General features: G+C 44.4%; 1 protein-coding gene across 3 annotated transcripts in view; it reads right to left on the bottom strand.

The window, feature by feature from the left end:
* ANKMY1 (ankyrin repeat and MYND domain containing 1) overlaps positions 1-24,651 on the bottom strand; it is a 112,428-nt gene that overhangs the window by 43,685 nt on the left and 44,092 nt on the right. For all 3 annotated transcript variants that reach the window (XM_073581284.1, XM_073581286.1, XM_073581285.1), the window contains exons 9-12: positions 20,825-20,965; positions 18,761-18,916; positions 18,527-18,634; positions 18,251-18,382 (exon numbers count right to left, since the gene is read on the bottom strand). In XM_073581284.1, coding sequence (XP_073437385.1) covers positions 18,251-18,382; positions 18,527-18,634; positions 18,761-18,916; positions 20,825-20,965 — 537 coding nt within the window. The remainder of the gene's footprint in view (positions 1-18,250; positions 18,383-18,526; positions 18,635-18,760; positions 18,917-20,824; positions 20,966-24,651) is intronic.

The raw sequence follows: 24,651 nt of genomic DNA, 5'->3' as shown, positions 1-24,651 counted from the left end.
ACAGGGTGTCAATGACCACTGATATATTTTCCTGAGCCTGAGTGAAGGATCTGGCCTTGACGAGAATATCGCCGAGATACGGGACAAGCACTATGCCTTTGATTCTCAAAGTGCCTACCATCGCCGCCATAACTTTTGTAAATACCCTGGAGGCTATTGCCAGACCAAATGGTAGGGCCAAAAACTGGAAATGATCCTGCTGGGTGGCGAAGCGCAGGAACTTCTGGTGCCCCGAAAAAATAGGAACGTGCAGGTAGGCGTCCCGAATGTCTATGGAGCACAGGAATTCCCGTTCCTCCATAGAAGCAATCACCGAACGAATCGACTCCATCCTGAAACGCCGTAGGCGAACCCACTTGTTCAGCATCTTGAAGTCTAGAATCAGCCGAACTAAGCCATCCTTTTGGTATCACGAACAGGTTTGAGTAAAAACCTGTGAAACGTTCCTGCTCGGGAACGATGGCTCCTGAGCGGAGGAGAGAGTTGATGGCTGCAAAAAAACCTCGGGCGAGAGAAGCGTCTCTTGGGAGGCCGGGATAAGAAAAAACGGTCTCACGGGAGCGAGTTGAAATCTATTTGGAAATCTGTGGATTCCACCTCTTTTACCCAAGCATCTTCTACCGACACCAGCCAAATGTCTCTGAAGAAGAGAAGACGGCCCCCGAACTTGGGAAAAAAGCTGAGAACCCTGTGGGCGTCAGGCTGAAATGGATCTGCCTGGCCCTGAGCTGGCAGATTTGCTGTGGGAACTACGGGCACGCCAGGAAGGAGTGACTCGAAAGGAAACCTTCTTTTTAACCTTCAACCTCTGTGAGCCTTGGACATAGGCATCCGTCGTTGGAGTACGACGAAAGGAATGAAAAAGTTGAGCCTTCCTTTTCAGGAGGTAACGACGAGTCTTGGACTGAAAGGAGTTTGTGCCTCCGGTCGCGGCCTTAATGATTTGGTCCAACCTTGGACCAAAGAGGTGGGACCCCTGAAAAGGTAGGCCAGTAAGGGATTTTTTTTTGAAGATAAATCAGCTTGCCAGACTTTTAGCCAGACCGTCCGTCAAACGACTACCACGTTACTGCATACTTGAGCTGCGCAAGACGCGGCATCCAAAGCCGCTGATACCATATACCTCCCTGCCTGTTTGTCACAGTCCAATTCTTGGATCTGTGTCAGATTGTGGATTCCTTCATTTAAACCTTTTTTTTCCTTTCAGGCCTTTGGGGCTTTAATATGGGTTTTTGCCCCCGGTGGCCACAGGTGTTATTACATGTCTGATAGCTTTCTTTGCTTTACCTTTTGCTCCCGGTGGTCGCTGGGGATATTACGTCTTTGGTTTCCCTGCTGATGGTGACCACTCCTCCTCTGCTACATAAGGTCACCTGTTGTATCAGCTGGTGTTGGTTATAGCAGGTCCTTGGTGGATTCCAACCACGGTAAAGCTAGCAGCTGGCTCTGAGGTGTTTAGCCACTGCTGAAAGCTGATCTGGTGCTGAACTCTGTTGGTGTCTGCAGCAGAGAAAAATGGTGAAGGTAGCATCTGGCTCTGAGGTGTTGAGCCACTGCTGAAAAAGATGGTGAAGGTAGCAGCTGGCTCTTAGGTGTCGAGCCACTGCTGAAGATGGTGAAGGTAGCAGCTGGCTCATAGGTGTCGAGCCACTGCTGAAAGCTATTCCGGTGATGAACTCTGCTGCCCGGTGACTGCAGCAGAGAAAGATAAGTGTTTTGTTGTTTTCCCCCATTTGGTGTATTTTCCTTCGTATTAGTGCAGCGGTGGAACCAGTGTCCGCAATATCCAGTTCCCTAGTAAGGGATAAGTGCAGGGCTAGCGAGGGACTCAGTTATCCTGGTCGGCGACAGGTGAAGAGCCTGTATAGGGAACGTCAGGCGTGTTCAGGGATACTGCCTCAGGGGAGTGCAGGAGGTCTCCACGTCCCCGTTCCCTATTGCAGGGCCCATCGTTGTAACTGTTTCCCCGGTGTTCCCCTTTTGTCTTGTTGTTTCAGTTACCGACCTACGGGTCATGTCACACAGGACAGGTACACGTGACACCTGTGACATCTGGTCTGCGAGATTTGCAAGTTCCATTTAAGCCAAAATGCCCTGTCTAAGCTGTTTGGCCCACTTTGTAACTGATTTAGACACCCAGGCTGAAGCAAAGGCTGGACATAATATAGCGGCCGCTGCCTCAAAGGTGGATTTTGCCAAGGATTCTACCATCCTGTCGTTAAGATCCCAAAGTGCTGCCTCACCGGCGAGCGGAAGGTGTTATGATTGAGTCACCGTAGGAGGCAGACACAAAAATAGAAGCTACGTCCAGAAAACCAGAGAAGTTGGCAACTATCAGATTGCAGACCCCTGAACCTATCAACACGACTAGCAGTAGCCGTGGGGGGTTCCTACGGTGCTCTAGACCCCTCGATCACAGCCGGAGAGCTAAATAGCCTAAAGACAGAAAAGGAAATCTAAACTGCCCTAGAGCAGACCCCAAAGTAAAAGGCAGCCCCCAACATATAATGACGGTGAAGCAAGATGAAAAAACACTCACACAGATAGAAAGATAGGCTGAGCAAACGATGGGGCCTAAGCTAACTAAACAGAACAGGAAAGGAAGGTTGCTGTCTGCAATCTGCCAAAACCCTATCAAAGACATAAGCCAACAAGCTGATATGGAAAAAGACCCTGAAGCAGCTAGGCTTCAAAAACTAAATCAGCACTCAGGTATTTTCAGAAGACAGAGCTAAAGGAATTCAGCTCACCCCAGCAGGGAATGGCAGAAATCCAGAAAAACAAAGCAAAACAAAGTCAAAGCACAAATGCAAAAAGCCGAGCAGAAAACTTAGCTTTAGAAGAGCAGGAATTCAGACTGGTCTCCAAGGATCCCACAGAGAAATCACCCGCAGGGCAGAAGGGCGTTGGCAGCCTTATACCCAGTCAGTAACTCCACTCAGCCAGTCATCATCATTAGGCTCAGGTGTTTGATAATCAGGCTCACTACCTTTCTTTACCAGAAGAGGGAGTTCCTCGAGCCTCAGTAGTGAAGGGGAAAATGAACTCACAACAGGAAGGACTGTATTAGTACCGTGTTTCCCCGAAAGTAAGACCCTGTCTTACATTAATTTTACCCCAAAAAGTCCCACCCTGTCTTACTTTCGGGGGAGGTCTTACATTAGCCGAAAAAAAATGACAATTTCTTTTTAACCAATAAATTAACATTTATTAACATGCTGTTATACCCCATAACAGTGCCGTATCCCACTGCACACAGCCCCACACCCCATAACAGTGCCGTATCCCACTGCACACAGCCCCACACCCCATAACAGTGCCGTATCCCACTGCACACAGCCCCACACCCCATAACAGTGCCGTATCCCACTGCACACAGCCCCACACCCCATAACAGTGCCGTATCCCACTGCACACAGCCCCATACCCTATACAGTACATGTTTCCCTACTTGGTTTTTAAATGCTGGACGTTTTCCTCTGCAGTGCGGCTGTGGGTGCGGAAGGCCTGTGCTGCAGGGAACGCTGTGCCAATCAGCAGGGAAACAGCGGTGACGTAGGGCTGGGGCGGCCAATTACAGCCCGAGCTGCTGGACCAATCAGTGCTCGAGCCGGGGGCCGGCGGTGACGTGGGGAACAGGGGCGGCCAATGAGCTGTTGAGCTGGGCGGATTGCGGGGTTAACACGGCGAGTTAACCCCATGAGCGCTGGACCCGCCCAGCTGCACCTGAGGACACCTCTGGAGCCTGGGGACCAAATGGGGGACAGCGGCGGCCCAAAGGTAAGGGCCTTACATTTCACAGCGGCCCCAACCCTGCCTTACATTCGGGGGAGGCCTTACATTGAAGGACCCCCCCGTAACCCCCACCCTGTCTTACTTTCGGGGGGGTCCTACTTTCGGGGAAACACGGTAGCTAGTCTCGACACTGGCGGATCCACCAAAGGCGAGGCTGTCCAGTTAGCGGTGGGTTCCAGAGGGAAGGGATACAGAGTCCCGAAGCGACTTCCTCTCTGAAAGCAACTGATCGGATTCTCCCTCTCCCTGGCCAGGACTTCCTCAAAATCTCTATGAGAAGGAAAGACTTTGGAGGGGGACTTAAATGAAAACGCCTGCTCAGCGGGTTTCGATGCAGAGTCCTGAATGTTAAAGGTCTCATTGACAGCGGCAATGAGGTCCTGGACCATATCCTTGATGTCCTGTGAATGCTCCGTCCCATACTCTAAATCCTCCTCTGAGGGTGTCTCTGATAACACCTCGCCTGATTCCGGGAGGAGGATTGGGAAGAGGCGGACTGCCAAACTCTGGTGGTGAGATGGAGCGAGAAGGGGATCTGGGCTGATGGTTCTGTCTGAGCCTCTTACGGCCTCTAGAGGTCCCAAAAAGAGACACCTTCGGCGTGCCGGAAGTCACTGGAGTCTTAAGTGGCAATTTGTCGAGTACCATTACCAAGGTCAGCAACGGATTTAGACGAGGAAGCCCACCCTGGGCAAGGAACCTCATTGTCCCCGCAGGCAAAAGATGACCCCTGGGCGGCAGGCAAGGCAGCATAATCAGCCCCTTGAGATAATACAGGGGTTTTGGCAGGAAAGGACGCGGGGCTGATCCCGCTTTCCTGCGTAGGTGATACAGTGGGTTCACTGCAGTCTAGGCACAGAGGGGAGGACTGACCTGAAGGAAGCCTGCCATTACATAAGGTACATACAAAGTATTTCACAATGGTAGCAGATGAAGAGGAACGAGACCGCTCTCCTTTGGGCATACTGACTGTCCCACTAACTGATGCTGGCGGTTCAGGAAGAGCGGTGGAAAAAAGGTGACACTGTACCGTTATCCTTTGTCCCCGTCGTCAGGAAAGCCAGCAGGATTTTGCTCCCAGAAAGAAACTGCGCCGACTTGAAGAAAGCGATGGAAAGAGAGCGGCATGGACCTCAGTTGCCACTGTCCGGGGGGGGGGTTAATATGCCCGCCGGAGGCCAGTGGGTGGAACTAGGTTCCGGGACCCTTGAAGTCTCAAGATGGTGCCGGTCCCAGAAAAAGATGGTAGCTGGTGGGGCTTACCCCGGAAGTGCTTTGCCCTAGTGATGCCGGGACCTGTTGTGGGGAGAGCGCATGCGAGAAGCCGTGGCCTGGATTTTTCGCGCCCCCGCCGATGCACGGAAACAAACCACCGAAGACGTAGTGACCTAGGGGCTGTGCCGGAACGTGGGATCACTGGAAGGGGGCACGCCTCTGGGCTCCCCGTGAAGCTGGGGCTTAGGTCCATTAAGCCCCTCGCAGGGGCTCTGGGAAAAGAAAGGACCTGCCCAAGTTGCTCTGCAGAGGTAAATCCTCAACCCTTTTTATTTTCTTTTTTTTTCCTTCTTTCTTCTTTCTGTTGCTAAATCGAAAGGGAAAAGTTAAGAAGCAAAATGCTTCAGCCCTTTGCTTTTTACACTACTTGTGAAAGGGAGCCGCTTCACCTGAGAGAAAGGATTGCTGTTCCAAATCCTTTCTGCAGGATGTCTCCTTCAACCATCAGGCTCTGGTGGGCGAGTGGTTGGAGACGGAGGTCAGGGCCGGGTCCGATCGTCTCAACACGATTCTGTTAGGTCTTAAGGCCCTGCCTATGGAACTATGATGATACGGGGTGGCAGTACACGCCGTACTCAAAGCTCCTATGCAGGAGTACAGTAGTGACAGAACCACTCTGTATCCCTCCAACGGTTACCTGAAAAGGAACAACGCACATTGAGGTAGGCCTGGGTCTGCGAGAAACCCCTGTCCACCTCCTGCTTACACTAAACAAAAACTGATTGTCCTACAGCCGGTCGGAGGGGTGTATAGTGCGGCAGTGGAGTTAACTTTTTTTCACAGCATAGTGTCAACCTCCTAGTGACAGCAGCACACACCCATGGTTCCTGTGTCCCCCAATTAAGCGATAGAGAAATACACATATTTGGTATCGCCGCATTCAGAATCGCCCGATCTAACAATATATAAAAAGAATGAATCCAATTGTTAAACGGCGTAACGAGAAAAAAGTCAAAAAGCCAGAATTACCTTTTTTTGGTCGCCGCAACATTCTATTAAAATGCAATAATGGGCGATCGTATCTACACCAAAATGGTATCAATGAAAACGTCAGCTCGGCGCGCAAAACATAAGCCCTCCTCCAGTCCCAGATCATGAAAAATGGAGATGCTAGGAGTCTCAGAAAATGTCGACTTTTTTTTTAAGAAAATTTCGATTTTCTTTTCACCACTTAAATGAAAAACAACCTAGACATGTTTGGTGTCTATGAACTCGTAATGACCTGGAGAATCATAATGGCATTTAGTGAACATGGTAAAATAGCAAAACAAAAGAATTTGTGGAATGGCACTTTTTTTTGCAACTTCACTGCACTTTGAATTTTTTTCCTCTTTTCCAGTACATTATATGGCAAAACCAATGGTGTTGTTCAAAAGTACAACTTGTCCCGCAAAAAACAAACCCTCACATGGCCTTATTGCTGAAAAAAAAAATATGGCTCTGGGAAGAAGGGGAGCAAAAAACGAAAAGTCAAACACGTAAAAACCCAAGGTGGTCCATCCACATGGCTGTATCTAAGGTGTTCACATATGGGGGTCTGCTTATGCTGACTGTGATTCATGATTCATTTTCTCCTACCCTCCAAGGAAACAGAAGAACAACTATGTATTTTCTGTTATTTCTCCCTCTTTATTTTATGACTTGTTTTGCATATTTCTGTGCTATTTTATTTTTACATTTTTATCTCTTTTTCTTATAAGCACTGTATTTTTTATATTTAAGCTTAAACCTTTAATAAGTTTGACCCTTGCATGTTCTAAGAATCCACAGCCTTTCAGAGAGTGTGTGACCATTTCTGATTGTCTGGCAGTAGCATGTTTCGGAGACTCATCACCCTGTGTGTTTGATGAGTGATGACATGTTGCATAGTCGGGGTGTGTGGACTGTAAGATCCAAACAATAGTGCCCTCAAACACAATATGATACACCCACAGTGAATTCTTCCACAGTACCCTCCACTCAAACAGTATGATGACCCTACAGTACCTCCCCTCTCTCAATATCCCTGCCAAAGAATGGTGACCCCCATCACAGTATGATTCTCCAACTGTAATCCCCACACAGCCATCCATATAGTATAATGGGCCCACATAGTCGTCCATACAGTACAATGGCCACAAAAAGTGCCTCATACAGTATAATGGGACCCACATATTGCTCCATATAGTATAATGGCCACAAAATGGCTCCATACATTATAATGGGCCCCACATAGTAGTCCATACAGTATAACAGGGCCCTGAATTGCCTTCTATACAGTAAAATGGCTCCACATATTGCTCCACACAGCAATATCCTCCCTCATTGTGCTCCATACAGTGTAATGGACACAAAAAGTGCTCCATACAGTATCATGGCCCCAGATAGTGCTCCATACAGTAAAATGGCTCCAGATAGTGCTCCATACAGTATAATGACCCCACACAGCAATATCCTCCCTCATTGTTCACCATACAGTATAATGGCCCCAGATAGTGCTCCATACAGTATAATGGCCCCAGATATTGCTCCATACAGTATAATGGACCCACACAGCAAAATCTTCCCTCATTGTGCTCCATACAGTGTAATGGTCACAAAAAGTACTCCATACAGTATAATGGCCCCACATAGTGCTCCATACAGTATAATGGCCCCACATAGTACTCCATACAGTATATTGGCCCCACATAGTGCTCCAAGTGTGTTGCTGAGTGAAAGTGCATTGCGGGGCAATTGTACTCACCCTCAGGGCCAAATTAGGTCCTCAGGCCAGAGTTTAAAATATCTACTTTATATCCTAGAAAAGAGGTTGAGCTTTGGATTGTGTGACAGGAGATAACTTAACTCTTTTAGGCACGTCCCAAGTCATGGGCTGAGAAGTGTGTACGTGACAGTGATAAGAAAAATGAAAACACATTACTAAAATTTATTTAAAAATACAATAGTCCTAAAAGCCTGAATTAAATAGTAGGTTATTATCAGATAACACATTCAATTTCAGTGAAGAAAGAATCCAGCAGTCATCGAGTTGCAGAAAAATAAGATCAGATTTACTAGCAAAGCAATCCAAAAACAGTGACGTTTCGGACGAAAGCGCCTTCTTCAGACAGATAGAATATGATACACTGTATGTAACAGCGCTGTGGGGAATAGGGATTCAATGCCCATAGGATTTGCTTAAATTCTTTCTTCACTGAGTATATGGAGCGGTATCTTATCCTGGCACCGTATTTTTAGACCGAGTGACGTAAATCCTATCTACAAATTCCCTTTCAGGGTTGATGAATAAACGTTCTTTAGAGCTGGTGAGAGAATTCGGTTCTGCTTAGCGAGAGTCCCATAGACAATGTATTAATTACACGACTGTCCCAGCCCTGGCAATACAATTACTGATTCAATTAAATAAATTAACCTAGGGAATACTCTTAAATTAAAACTATAAATCAAAATGGACACAACTCTTTTGTGAGCAAATTTTACAGTTAAAGTTCTGCTTATCAGACGGCGTGTGCTCTCTATCACCACATATTACTCTTACAGTATGTGGGACCGCGCAGCTCTCGTTTCCATGGCACAATTTTTCCTGCACAAGAAAATGTGTCACTGCTGATAATTACCTTGTCAAAGAGTCTGCAAAATGCTTGTTAACCCCAAAAAGGAGGTTTAGCCTCTGTGCCAAGGGAATTCCCAGGGTACAGTAAGAAGATTAGTTCCCAAAAGCGAGAGAATGTGACCAAGAGACAGCCAGAATTACAAGTCAGGAGACAGAAGTGGGAGCGAGAGGCACCAGAGGAACGAAGACATAAGTATTCATACCAGGCCAACGCTCACTGAAGACTTCGTATGACCAGGTCAGAAGCCGCACAATACATAATAATAGGAAAATCTAAAGTATGTGGGTGAGAGTGACCTGCCATCAACAAAGTAACAAGATAGTATCGGTTACCAAAATTAAAACAGTACCTTGTGCAGACAGTCCATGAGCCAGGACAGAATACTAACAGTACCTATCTTATGATCGCTACTAGAAAATCTAGAAGGACAAGATCTAGGTCCATCAAGGCCAACCCTTCTCCACCAATTATCTTTGTTATTAATTTAATAACCCACAATCTTATGTGTACTGAGGAAATCATCCAGCCCTATTCTAAAAGCTGTTATCGTGTCTGCCATTACTACCTCTTGTGGTCGGGCATTCCACAGTCTGACTGCTCTAACTGTTCAGAACCCTTTCCTATTTAAATCCTGGAATCACCTTTCTTCCACCCGCAACGAGTGTTCCCTGGTCATTAGTATGGTCTTGAGGGAATTGCACTTTAAGGCCGGGGTCACATTGCGTTATGGCAGTCCGTTAGACGGACTGCGTTACACCGCGGCATAACGTGGTGTAACTCAGTCCGTTAATGCTGCTATTGACCCTCATTATCAGGCGCATCGCAACGCATGCGGTAAAGTGGCATGCGCTCACGATGTGCCGTCATTCAGTGACGGAGCCTCGGACACGGGCTGCAGCGTCTGAGGCTCCGTCACCGCTAGCACAGATGAATCATCTGCGCTAGCGGGTATACCATAACGCGATCGCGTTATGCTATACCATTAACGCAGCCCATCAATGATATACGTTGAACAGGCTGGGTTAACGCAATATGAACCTGGCCTAAGTCATGTGCCAGTCCTTTGTACTGACCACTCAAATATTTATGCATATAAATGAGATCCCCTCTTAGACGTATTTTTTCTAAGCTAAACAAGCCCAACCAGTCATCATATGAGAGGCCTTCCATCCCTTGTAATAATCTAGTCGCCCGCTTTTGAACTGATCCAAACTTCTGATTATCCTTTATAAAATGTAGGGCCAAAAACTGGATCCCACATTCTAGAAGTGGCCTCACCAGTGATTTACAAAGGGGTAACAATACGTTGGGAACCCTTAATATCAATCCAATATTGGAAAGAAATCGGCTTCCTCTTAGAAAATAAGAGCAATTTCAATCAAGGTCTAAGGGCCCGTTTCATCATTTGCGTTTTTTTTAAGTCACTTTTGTATTTTTGTCCTGTTGACATTTTTTTGTGCCAGACTCTTCAAAGTAGAGCACATGGTACAGGAATTTTGGGTAAAATTAAAAAATGCACTTTATTTTTGTTTTTAATCTGCTTTAGCACAAAAGGTCACACGTACCGCTAAAATGTTGCAAAATACGTGCAAAAACATCTGGCGCAAATAAGAAAAAAAGGAGAAAAAGGTCTGGAAAAAATAAACCCTGTCAGCAATTATAAACTAAAAAAAAACAAAAAAAAATCACTTAAAAGGTGATTTTAAAGAGGCAGAAATGAAAAGATAAAAATGGTAAAAGCAAAAACAGGTGCAAAACGAAACAAAAAAAAGACGCAAAAGACACAGAACTAGAAAAAGGCGCAAAAGTAATGATAAGTCAGGCCCAAAGTCTTGTAAAATGATACTCTACGTGACTGGGAGGACTTGGGTCTTATTTGACTTTTTCTGAGAATTAAGGGGGTATTCCCATGAAATTTTATGACATATCGCTAGGTAGGTGGGGTCCAACCTCTTGGCCCCCCGCTTACTTGGAGAATAAAGACACCAATGTCGTTGTGCAACGTAAAGCTGAGATGGGGCCACAATGTCATGTCCCCTACATACTAAGGATTAGAAGTAGGAGTTATGCTTGTTGGAAATCCACAATCTAGAAACTGGTGGTACATGGCTACGTAGTGGGGAAAAAAACACTTCAAAACATATTTTCATGGAAAAGATCTAATCCATTTCATTTATAGGAAACATGAAGAATTACAGATAAGAAATAAGTCAACCCAGTAATCCTCAAAGAAAACGGCAGTAATCCTCAGAAACCACTGGAAAGACACGGCCTTTTATTTTCAGATGATATCCAGAGTAAACATATATGAAGATGCTGCAAAATAGTTCTCTAAATTATTCAGTTCTGTCAGTCATCGAGACAAATATATAACCGCTGATCAACAATAACCCATACGACAAGCATAACTCGGAGGAATGATGGTCTGTGAAGGCATCTCTGGCCATGGGCATGTAAGTGACAGAAGAGGCGGAAGAACAAACTCTGCTTGGCAGAAGACTTCAAGTGCACAAAAGATGAGCAAATAGCTAGAACTTCTTCCCGGTGATCGTTCTCTTCGTTACAGTAAGATAACGTGAAGCTGAACTTCTGAAGACACTCAAGATTTTATGATGTGAAAATATTGTGATGCCAAGCTTCGTGCCCTCAGTAGATGATGCAATGCCAATAGGTTACGCTTGGCAGCAAGAAGCTTCAGCTGAGCAAAAACATAACTGGGTCCCCACAGAAGAGAGAGTTCAGGATAGACGACAGTGAAAACACAGTTCCGACATAAACAAGATTAAGAAACCCCTCAAAACTTGAGCAGAGAAAATGCAATTTTTAAAGGGAGTCTGTCAAACCAAACTGATAGTATAAAGCCCCCGTTACACACTGCGATATCGCTAGCAATATCGCTGTAAAGTCACCGATTTTGTGACGTTGCAGCGATATTGCTAGCGATATCGCTGCATGTGATACTTACCTCCGACCGGCTCCCCCACTGATTATCGCTGGTCGCGCGAGAAGCTGCTGGATCATTTCTCGTTGGCCACTTCCTGCGGCGCTTCCTGCTGTGACGACGAGCGACGCATGGAGCCGGGCGGGAGGACGCAGGATCACCGCGTCTGACAGGTAAGTAGCGATCCCCGTCTCCAGCGATGTCGCTGGTGAGATCTGCCTGTTTGGCAGCTCACTAGCGACCACCTAGTGATGCACCAGCGATCCTGACCGCGTCATATCGCTGGTCGGGATCGCTGGTGCATCGCTAGGTGTAACGGTACCCTAAGAGAGGCACAAGGCCGTGTAGGGTAGAACTGAAGTTTCATCAAATATGCTAATTTTGGGCACTCGTTGCACCCTCGGTGTGGCCAAGAAGCTCTGTGCAGGGTTCTGCCATTTGGTTTTTCATGTCCCCTCACTGGACATGGAGAAGCAGGAAGCTCACCTGCATATTTCCATGCATTCTGGGAAGAGGAGAAGAGTCGCCTTAAGCTGATCAATCGCTGGGACTTGCTGGGTCTCGCTGTTTGAGGACATCGCAAAACCAGGGATTGGAGAAGCAGGAAGCTCATCTGCATATTTCCATGCATTCTGGGAAAAGGAGAAGAGTCGCCTTAAGCTGATCGATCGCCGGGACTTGCCGGGTCTCGCTGTTTGAGGACATCGCAAAACCAGGGATTGGAGAAGCAGGAAGCTCATCTGCATATTTCCGTGCATTCTGGGAAGAGGAGAAGAGTCGCCTTAAGCTGATCGATCGCTGGGACTTGCTGGGTCTCGCTGTTTGAGGACATTGCAAAACCAGGGATTGGAGAAACAGGAAGCTCATCTGCATATTTCCGTCCATTCTGGGAAGAGGAGAAGAGTCGCCTTAAGCTGATCGATCGCTGGGACTTGCTGGGTCTCGCTGTTTGAGGATATCGCAAAACCAGGGATTGGAGAAGCAGGAAGCTCATCTGCCTATTTCCGGTGCATTCTGGGAAGAGGAGAAGAGTCGCCTTAAGCTGATCGATCGCTGGGACTTGCCGGGTCTCGCTGTTTGAGGACATCGCATCATAGACTGCATCATAGACTGCATCAGCAATAGCAATATGGAAGAGAAGAAAATCCACATGGTCACCTGCAACACATGCTACATGTTTACGGATCTTCTGGCCCAAAAACTCAACTTTACCTGTCAGAAGTGCAAACTTGTTGCCCTCTTAGAGGAAAAGGTGCAGAGACTGGAAGAAAGAATAGCAACATTAAAGGTAATTAAAGAACATGAGGACTTCTTGGATGAAGCAGAAGCAACCATTCGGAATACGGAAAGTGAGAAAAGCTTCAGAGCACATACAGAGGCTGAAAAGTGGAGCCATGTGACGAAACGATGCAAGTGGATCAAGTGGTCATCACCACCCACACAGCTTAGCAACCAATATGAAGCCCTCATGCTGGAGAACGAAAATGGCACAGCTCAGGATGACACCGTATCTACAAGAGAAGACACACTATCAACAAAAGAAGTTACTCTGTCAACAAAAGCGGAAACAAATGACACTCAAAAACACTCACGAGCAACAAGCAGTGCATCCGGAAAGAAAAGAAGGATGGTAGTTATGGGCGACTCACTACTCTGAGGCACAGAGGCAACAATCTGCAGGCCGGACGTAACCGCACGAGAAGTATGCTGCCTCCCAGGAGCAAAAATCAAGGATGTGGCCAACAGGATACCAACTATCCTCAAATCCAAGGACGACTACCCTTTCCTACTGATACATGTAGGCACAAACGACACGGCAAGAAATTACCTACCAACTATCTGCGAATACTTTGATATTCTGGGGAAGAAAATAAAGGAACGGAACGTACAGGTTGTTTTCTCATCAATCTTCACAGTCGATGGTCATGGCATCAAAAGATGGAATAGGATACTAGAGGTGAACAACTGGCTACGATGGTGGTGCAGGCAGCAAGGATTTGGATTCTTGGACCATGGTGTGAATTACCTCTACGATGGACTTCTCGCAAGAGATGGGATACACCTCACAAAACCTAGGAAACACACATTCGCCAGACTTGCCACACTCATCAGGAGGACTTTAAACTAGAAGAAGAGAGGATGGGAGGAAAAACAGCAAACAAGACCCAAGACAGGGTACTCAGAAGGAAGCTAAGAAAAATGGAAGCAAAACTTCTTTCCTGCATGCTGACCAACGCAAGAAGCCTGACCAATAAGATTGAAGATCTGGAGTTGGTAATGTATGAGGAAAAATACGACATAGTAGGAATAACTGAGACATGGGTAGACGACAGCTATGACTGGGCGGCTAACTTGCAAGGATATGATTTGTTTAGGAGGGATCGTAAAAAAAGGAAAGGGGGTGGAGTCTGTCTATATAAAGTCCACTTTAAAACCCACACTAAGAGAAGATATACAAGAGGGAAATGAAGAGGTGGGGTCTCTATGGGTGGATCTACAAGGAGGAAAGAGTAATAAAATCCTCATAGGGGTTTGTTATAAGCCACCAAATATAACAGAAGCCACTGAAAATGTATTATTGAAACAAATAGACAAAGCAGCAAATCACAATGAGGTGATTATTATGGGGGACTTCAACTACCCCGACATAGACTGGGAAACTGAAACCTGCGTATCTCAGAAAGGAAACCAATTTCTGTCAGTGACCGAGGATAATTATCTGTCACAACTTGTGCAGGGCCCAACTAGCGGGACAGCCCTTCTGGACTTAAATTTAAGCAACAGGCCAGATAGAATAACAGAAGTACGAGTCGATGGGCACCTAGGGAACAGTGACCACAATATAATACAATTCCATTTATCCTTCAGTAAGGTGCCCTGGAAGGGGGTTACAAAAACGCTGAATTTCAGGAAAGCAAAGTTTAATCAGCTTAGAGATGACCTTCGCCGAATTGATTGGGACAATGTCCTCAAAAATAGGAGCACAGAAAATAAATGGGAAATATTTAAATCAGTTTTACACACCCACTGCGAGCTAGCCATACCGTACAGAAATAAAAGGGCTAGGAACAGGAGAACACCAATGTGGCTAAATAAGGATGAAAAAAGGGCAATAAATAACAAGAACAAGGCATTCAAGAAACTAAAACAAGAAGGCAATGAAGAAGCATTAAAAAGTTATAGAGAAAAAAATAAAATGTGTAAAAAACAAATACATTTAGCAAAAGTGGAAACTGAGAGACTCATTGCTAAGGAAAGTAAAACAAACCCCAAACTATTCTTTAATTATATAAACAGTAAAATGATTAAAATTGATGGTGTTGGCCCTTTAAAGAACAATGAGGGTGAAATCATAGAGAGCGATGTGGGAAAAGCAAATGTTTTAAATACTTTTTTATCAACAGTGTTCACACAGGAAAAGGATTTGCCAGGGGAAATGCAGAGTGATAATGTAAACTCCCCATTAAGTATTACCTGCCTAACCCAGGAAGAAGTGCAGAACCGCCTTAGTAAGATTAAAATTGACAAATCACCAGGCCCTGATGGCATTCACCCTCGGGTATTAAGGGAGTTAAGTAATGTGATAGACAGGCCTCTATTCCTTATATTTAAAGACTCTATAGAAACAGGGTCTGTTCGTTTTGATTTGCGGCAAGCAAATGTGGTACCAATATTCAAAAAGGGGTGTAAAAGGGAACCTGGAAACTATAGGCCGGTAAGCTTAACATCTGTTGTGGGTAAAATTTTTGAAGGGTTTCTAAGGGATACCGATATGGAATATCTCAATGTTAATAAATGTTTAACTCCATATCAACATGGATTTATGAAGGATCGCTCCTGTCAAACTAACCTGATCAGCTTCTATGAGGATGTAAGCTCTCAAATGGACCAAGAATCATTGGATGTCATTTATCTCGACTTCTCTAAAGCATTTGACACTGTCCCATATAAAAGATTGGTAAGTAAGATGAGAAAGCTTGGGCTAGGGGAAATGTGTGTAGATGGGTAGGTAGCTGGCTTAGTGATAGAAAACAAAGAGTGGTTATTAATGGCGCATACTCAGATTGGGCCAGGGTTACTAGTGGGGTACCCCAGGGTTCTGTATTGGGCCCCCTACTATTTAATATAATTATTAATGATCTAGTGGATGGCTTACACAGTAAAATATCAGTATTTGCAGATGATACAAAACTATGTAAGGTAGTTAACACAAAGGACAGTTTGCAACTACAGACAGATTTGAGTAAATTGGAGAGTTGGGCTGAAAAATGGCAAAGGAGGTTTAACACAGATAAGTGTAAGGTTATGCACATGGGAAGGAGAAACAGATGCTACAATTACTTACTAAATGGGAAACTGCTGGGGAAATCAGACATGGAAAAAGACTTAGGCATCTTAGTCAATAAGAAGCTAAATTGGAGTGCCCAGTGTCAGGCAGCTGCCACCAAAGCAAATAGGGTCATGGGATGCATTAGAAGAGGTCTGGGGACATGAGATGAAAACATAATTCTCCCTTTGTACAAATCACTCGTCAGACCAGACTTGGAGTATTGTGTGCAATTTTGGATGCCGGTGCTCAAGAAAGACATTACTGAACTTGAAAGGGTTCAAAGGCGGGCTACTAAAATGATAAATGGAGTTGGTTCACTACAATACCCAGAAAGGTTATCAAAATTAGGTCTATTTACTCTAGAAAAGAGAAGACTTAGGGGAGACTTAATATATATGTACAAGTATATCAGACGGCAATACAGAGATCTCTCCAATGAACTGTTTGTACCAAGGACTGTGACAAGAACAAGGGGGCATTCTCTTCGTTTGGAGGAAAGGCAATTTCTGCACCAGCATAGAAGAGGGTTCTTCACGGTAAGAGCAGTGAGGCTCTGGAATTCTCTTCCTGAGGAAGTGGTGATGGCCAACTCACTGAATGAATTTAAGAAAGGAATGGATGCTTTTCTTGTGAGTAACAGTATAGAAGGTTACGAATAACATAATATAATAGGTAGATGGTTGACCCAGCTTAGGGGAACGAATTTTTTTCCCCATGGAGAGAATTGGCTTCTACTCTGTGGGTTTTTTGCCTTCCCCAGGATCAACAATGCAGAACAGCTGCACTAAATATAGGCTGAACTAGATGGACATAAGGTCTTCCTTCAGCCTTCCAAACTATGTTACTATGTGGTGATTGATTGAGGCGGCTTGGCTGGAGAGAGTACTGTCTGCAGGGAAAAGCTCAAGGAAGTCAGAGCTGTCAATCATCACTGATGGAGGCAGGGGGTATGTAAAACAGAGGTCGGAAGGTTGAACTGACCCTGTCGGCCACACCAAGGGTGCACTGAGCAGCCTATTTAGTATATTTGATTACACTACAGATTCTGTAGGTAGCGATTAGAACACAAAAGGTGAGACTTTCTTAGGGACTATATCCCCTAAGAGGCTATGTGCTTGTTTATACTCTCTGTTTGGGCTTACAGATCGCCTCTAAAGAGTAACCGTTGCTTTAATTTTTATTTCAGAAATCAATTACGGTATACACCTGAAAATAAGAAATTTTGTAATACATATATAATCAAAGAATTCTGATTTCTTTCTCCTCCGCGACTGATCTTCCATTCTCCTAATTCTTAATTCAGTTACTACTCATAAGATTTTATGTATAGGGGAGGGGAAGGAAAGGAGGCGCTAGAGACTGGCTCCTCCTCCCTCCTTCCGCCTACATAGAATCCTATCATTCATGTAATGAAATCTTCTGTCTCAGTGATGTATTAATCTGTCAAATAATTAAATCTTGTCTAATCACTCAATACACATTTTACCTGTGAACAGAAATTTTGGGAATGAATGATCAGTGCAGGAAGAGAAAGAAGCAGACCTCTCTGATGAGAAATATTACAAAGTTTCTTCTTTTTAAGTGTACTATTGATTAATAAAGCTTTGCAGGGTCCAATTTTTAAGCAATAAGAAAAACTGATGACTCCAAAAAAAGGAAGGTCAGGGCCCTCTAAAAGGGTAGTACACGGCCTCCACAGAGGAGACAACCCATAGATGGCAACATGAGCAATCTCTATCGCCCCCAGGATCCAAGGCAGATTTAGGCAACCAATCAGATGCAAGTAGCAAAACCAGCACAGCTGTGCTCCAGCTACCACTGCCCAACAAAGGAAAGAATCAAAATGGCAGCAGGTAATGATAAAACACATGAACTAGCCAAAATAAGAAATAAAATACATCCTTAATGAGGTTGTCATTTATGAGTCCTGTTAAGCTATATTGGGACCTTTTCTCTCTTCTATGACTACTAGGACAACCCCTTACCAATGACTATGTTCCCCCTTATAAAAATAATATCAGATATACTCACCTCCAGTGCTGGCGTGGCTCCAGCGGTGTCTGTACTGACTCTCCTGGAGATCCCTGCAGCCAATCAGCAGATGCTTCACTGTCCCATCCATCGGAGCTGTGGTTGCTTCGTCCAAATAAGGATCTGCCCAAGTAGTAGACAGACCCTTTAACAGACATTGGAGAGTAAAAAGAGTAAAACTAACTACTAACGATCAGAAAGATGAGAGGGTCTAGAACAGAGAGGGTGCATAGCTATGGAGTCTGCCTCTAAGACGTCCCCGAGTTGGATATTTAGTCTTACCAAACCAATTCTTGCCGCTAAAGATCTTTTCTTCTCATAATTAATGTTGACAGCAGTACATAGAGCACTGCCTACTCCCCTGCTGAGGGCCAGGTTAGGGTCTGCTCCATTAGCTAGAAGTTCCTTCACAGCCTGGAAAATAGGAAAGAAATTATGTACTGATTTTGGTATACAGAACGAAGTAGGAAAACCAGCACAACAAAAACAATACGCCACAGGTATAAAATAAACCATGATGATCCAAAGAAGTAAAGAAACGCTTTGTAGAACTCTCACCAAGTCATTTCCACTGGCAATGGCCAAAGAGAGAGGAGAGTGACCACTCCATAGGGGGTTGATCTTGGCTTTGTGGGCAAGAAGTAAAGAAACTGTGTCTCTGGCATACTGTAAAAGCAAAAAGGTACATTACATCTGTTGTTAGCCTTTAAAAGGGGTAGGTGTTGCCAAATTCCAAACTAGACATTTCCTTTAATGGTACCAAACATTATATGAGGTTTGCCGGAAACTTACCTTGTAGTTGTCCTCACGTTCACATGCCACATGCAGGGGTGTACGTCCTCCCTCCTCTGAAACGCAGGGACTCTTGTCAAAGTAGTTATACAGAGGAAGGCCTGACTCAAGGCCGCCTTTCATAGAAAACCCAAGCAACGCACCGCTTGGCTCCCCCTGCAGGAAAAGTTTACAAAAAAGCTAAAGGTCAAAGCCAATCATTTAATTGACAGCAGAACAATCACTTTATCTGGGCGAACACCAATGTATTACACGTCACTTGATTTATAAGCGTAAAGGAACTTTTCCTCTTAATCTATGTATCTGGCTAATAGAGGTGGAATGTTGGTCTTCTCCAGTTGAAGCCTCCATTGATGGGGATGCAGTAGCTTTACTACAGGTCTTCAGGACCTTTCACATACTGCTCAGTTCCCACTATGAAGCCAAGGTATATTGCTGGGGTATGTTATTACTGTATGATCGGCGGGGTGAAAATAAGGGGCTGCAGCAATAATTCACCGCATTGGCTCTTTAAAGCGTTTTCAGCCACTCAGCAATGCAGAGAATTTGTCTTATTGTTTCATGAAAGTAATGAACATGGCTGAAGTTTCCCTGTACAGGAGCTGTGCGTGGTAATAGGGGCCCATGGTGCTATGGCGGCCTCCACATTCCCAGAATTAGTGGCAGTTTCAGAGGCTGGAACCTCACCAGTCATAAAGTGACTGCATACCCTACCACTGTGTCACCACCGCGCCATGAGATACAATGAACCCTTAAAGGACCAGGCAAATTTTCATTTTGCGTTTTTCTCTTCCAAAAACCGTAATTGTAGAATTTTTCTGCTAACATTTCTGTGTTAGGACTTGTTTCATGTGGATGGGGAGTGTATTTGACTCATTTCACTTTATGACATTCTGTAAAAACAGATAAAATGGTGGAGGAAAAAAAAAAACGCAATTCCGCAACGTCCATTTGTATTGCCTTTCTTTGAGACCAGTCACTAAGGGCTGTGCAGTAGAGGTTTGCAATCATTACTAGTAGTTTGAGAAAACTGATCAATCTGACCCCAGTTTATTATAGTTTTTATTTTTGATATTTGTACATGTGTAGCATATTTTGGAATTGTATACACCCTAAAGCCGTCTACATATTAATAAGAAAAAAATCGATTCCTGGAAACTTGGAAAAAAGTCTAAAGTCAATTCATAGAGAAATATACGGTAACTGTGGCTTACAACTCCACCACATCTTCCCGATTGCGTTTCAATTTTTGTCTCGTAGCACTTGACAATTTTTACACCAAATTCTACAAAATGGTTCATGAATCACAAAATCAAATAATGTTTATTTTTGTCCTTAAACATTTTTTCACTTCAAAGGAAACCACCCAAAAATATTGACACTTTTTGAAAAGTCGCAATTGATGAAAATGTCTGGAAACCCCGTGCCCCACATAAGATGACGAACATTAAAAAAGGCGCAAATTAAAGGAAGAATAAGTCGCCTATGAAAAACACCAAAAACCAGACGAAAAAAGATGCAAATGCTATAATTAATGGGTGAATGGGTCCCACACACTTTAGATGTGTTTTATTCTCAAGGAACTTTTGTCTAAATACTGAAGCAAATGTTACAAGAAGTTATAGCCCAATGTAAAAGGCTTAATAATATTATACAGTATTTTGTAGAAATAGCAGCGCCATATACCCATAGGGGGAGAGACAGGTGACAGCCTGACATGCTCCGGAAAGGTCTTAATCTATAGGAATTAGTACTGAGAAGAAATGACACCAAAAAGAAGCATCAAATCTTCCTTGAGCCCCAACCTGTAGACAATGCGGTTCTCTGGGAGTTTTATCTGCTGACGAACACTGGGTTTATCTGACACTAATCTGGTTTCATTGATGGAGACCAACTGTGGCCACCACAGATTTTCTAAGAATGAACACAAGATATCTCCAAGGAACATCTGAAGCCCGTGCGCCATCTTTATGTGACAGACGCATCTTTATCCTGTATGCCATATTTATCTCTAGCACACTAATGAGATGTCCCCGAGAGGGTAGGCAACGCTGATAACCATACCCTGTCATGATCATACATGAAGTCCTCATCCTCGGCGCTGGCATTCGGGTCTGCGGCAGCATGCAGCAAAATCTCCGTGATCCGGATTCCTTCAACCACTGGCAAAGCTGCTGCTATGTGTAGAGGGGTAAGGGAGCCATGCTGCGGAACAAAATGTATAGTCACATCATTCCTATTTTATAGCAGATTGGTACGGACCAGTTTAACTAAAACTTAACTTTTAATCAACCTTTAAAACCATATATCAACAAAAAGTGCCATACAAAGTGCTCATGCTGAAGTGATTAAAAATTGTTCAATGCCGCCTGAAAAAACCCATATAGGACAATAGGGCACTCGTTATATCATTTTATACCTTATTTACAACAGCCTCTTAGTGTTGCGTACGTATAGGGCCTCAGTCCCTAAACCCAGATATAACAAAGAATAGCCTATAGCTCCACATATGAATTGTCCTTTTATGGTTGTTGCTGTTTTCTAGGCTCTAATACAGTCCGTGAAGGACATTAATAAACCAAAGAGTGAGCCACTGTACATATATCGGACACCCTCAGAAAGAAAATGTATAGAGTCTCCTTAAATTACTGACCACATATCTCCTTTCTAGTGTATGAATAGATCATGTACTTATCTCAGATATCGTTGTTTTTCATAGCGATACCCGAATACTGCTCACAACAAGGGGGCTCCACATGTCAGCGAATCGCTGGGTAGCTCGATTCCCTCTGTATATCTCCCAACGCGTTTCATCTACCACAAATTCATCAGGGGAGTAGTGGCATTTAGTCCGGTGGCATTGCGCGCCATATCGCGCTCTCATTATCTTTTATATACATTCAGAAGTCCCGCAGTCTATCCCTATTTCCGGACGCCGGGGCTGGCACTTCCGGTTTTCATCTTACTCAGGCCCCTAGACTCCACTCCTGCCCCACTTCCTGGGCATGTCTAGGGGCCGAAGACGTCACATCCGGTGACGCGTATTAGCCAGATCATATGCCCCACTTCCTGGGTTCGTCTGAGTATCGGTAGCGTCACATCCGGTATAAACGGCGATGTAAACACATCGCGTTCATGTGACTCACCCGTGCCCATGGCAACCAGACGCTGTTGTGCATATCTAATTAGAGCGTTAAGCGTCTCGTTCTATAGAGTGGGGCTCGGGCCGGAAAAATTATACACCTATTCCCATTTAAATATAACCAATATCGGTGGCTTAGAGATGTGTATAATTAAAAGAAATCAGCAAAACTACTTTCTATCTTTTGCTGATAAACCCAAATAAGGGACATTTTCAGTGCATTCCTAGATCCCAAAAATTTTTTACACCATAATCAAGATACAAAACGTATGATTAAACTTTCCAGAGGAAAAAATATCTACCAGATTATAATAGACAAAATGTCCTATTGGTTAATAGGTGTTGCATGGTATATACTGGGCACCACGGACCTTTTTGGGAAGGATAGAGAAGGGTGCTCACTAGAACTTACCCTATTATGCCCTCTCTATATGTCACCTACCTAACGCGGAGGTTGGCACCCTAATTCCTGCGCAAGTGGCGCCCCCACTCAACTGCGGCTCTCCCTATACTTTGATGGCCCTATTAAAGACCTCCCTACAAGAAGGAAGAATAGGTGAGAAGTTCGTTAAGTCCCTTGGGATGTACTGTTCGTAGTGAGAAGATCCAGAAAGTTTCTCTCTGAAGGATTCGCTTATCCCAGTCTCCTCCTCTTTGATTTTTTGGGACTTTTTCAATGCCTATGAAACTGACAGCCTTAACATCCCCATTGTGGGCCTGGTTGATGTGATTCGCCACTGGTGTGTCTCGTTTGTTTATGATGTCCCTGTGGTGCTCTCCCACTCTCACTCTGAGCTCTCTCTTGGTTTTACCAACATATTCTAAACTGCATCTACAGGTAATCTTATACACAACTCCAACCGATCTGCAATTGATAAACTGCTGTATAGGAAAAGTTCTTCTTGTGACACTACTACGAAAAATAGTGTCCTGTGTAATTGATGCACAATATTTGCAGTTGCCACACTTATAACACCCTTTGGGTTGGGTACCCAGCCAGGTAGGCCTAGTATTAGTGTTTAAGGAAAAATGGCTACGGACTAGTCTATCCTTGATGGAACGACCTTTTCTAAACGTAATTTGTGGGGTATCAGATATAGTCCCTAGAAGGTCTTGATCCATGAGGAGAATTGGCCAATGCCGTTTCATAATTTCCCTCAAGTCATTGGCTCCATTAGAGTATTTTGTTATAAATCTAATCGTTCCTTCGTCTGTGTTTTTCTGTTTTGGGATTAAAAGCTCTTTTCTGTCTCTGACTGCAGTGGTCTTATATGCCTCCTTGAGGATATCATCCGGATATCCACGCTCCAAAAACCGAGATCTCAAATCGTCGGCTTGTTCCCTAAAATCTCTGTGATTAGAGCAGTTCCTTTTCATTCGTAGGTACTGCCCCTTTGGGATGCCTCTTCTGAGTGGGGCTGGGTGACTAGAATCCCATTTCAGCAGAGAATTAGAGGAGGTGGGTTTTCTAAAGGTTTTAGTCATTAACCGGCCATTCTCTCCTCTTTCAATGCTGATGTCTAGGAATGATAGTTTATGTCTATCAGCCTCAAAGGTGAATTGAAGGCCCAGATCATTCTTATTCAATGCACCAATGCATCCAGTTGTCGCAACCTTTTATGCTTTACCAAAAGTGCATAAGGGTCTGGTCCCTCTAAAGGGAAGACCCATCGTCTCTGGGATCGGGAGTCTAACACAAAATTTAGGATTATACGTAGACCAAATCTTAAGACCATTTGTCATTTCCCTAAGTTCATACATCCGAGACACCACGAAACTTGACAACATTGACTTGGACACCAATATGATATTGGGTTCAATCGATGTAGAGGCCTTATATTCATCCATTCCCCACATAAAAGGTCTAATGGCTGCGGACTACTATTTAAAAACTAGAGGTATCCAGTATTCTGAACATAATCAGTTTGTCATCAAGGCCCTTGAATTTTGTCTCACCAGGAACTTTTTCCTATTCAATGGAGAGTACTTCCACCAGCTCAGGGGCACCGCGATGGGCAGCCCATGTGCGCCATCGTATCCTGGGTTGGTGGGAGGAAAACATCGTATTTGGAGAGCACATGGATGTGGCGGAGGACAGGATTGTGCTCTGGCTCCGCTACATCGACGATGTGTTCATAATTTGGAAAGGAGACAAGGAGGGGTTTGGTAATTTTGTAAGAGGATTGAATAAGAATGATCTGGGCCTTCAATTCACCTTTGAGGCTGATAGACATAAACTATCATTCCTAGACATCAGCATTGAAAGAGGAGAGAATGGCCGGTTAATGACTAAAACCTTTAGAAAACCCACCTCCTCTAATTCTCTGCTGAGATGGGATTCTAGTCACCCAGCCCCACTCAGAAGAGGCATCCCAAAGGGGCAGTACCTACGAATGAAAAGGAACTGCTCTAATCACAGAGATTTTAGGGAACAAGCCGACGATTTGAGATCTCGGTTTTTGGAGCGTGGATATCCGGATGATATCCTCAAGGAGGCATATAAGACCACTGCAGTCAGAGACAGAAAAGAGCTTTTAATCCCAAAACAGAAAAACACAGACGAAGGAACGATTAGATTTATAACAAAATACTCTAATGGAGCCAATGACTTGAGGGAAATTATGAAACGGCATTGGCCAATTCTCCTCATGGATCAAGACCTTCTAGGGACTATATCTGATACCCCACAAATTACGTTTAGAAAAGGTCGTTCCATCAAGGATAGACTAGTCCGTAGCCATTTTTCCTT

This window comes from Dendrobates tinctorius, unplaced genomic scaffold, assembly GCF_039654945.1.
Source record: "Dendrobates tinctorius isolate UK_male_01 unplaced genomic scaffold, ASM3965494v1 ptg000069l, whole genome shotgun sequence".
Taxonomy (NCBI): Eukaryota; Metazoa; Chordata; class Amphibia; order Anura; family Dendrobatidae; genus Dendrobates; species Dendrobates tinctorius.
Note: the sequence above shows the minus strand (reverse complement) of the source record. Positions and strands in the feature narration are given on the sequence as shown.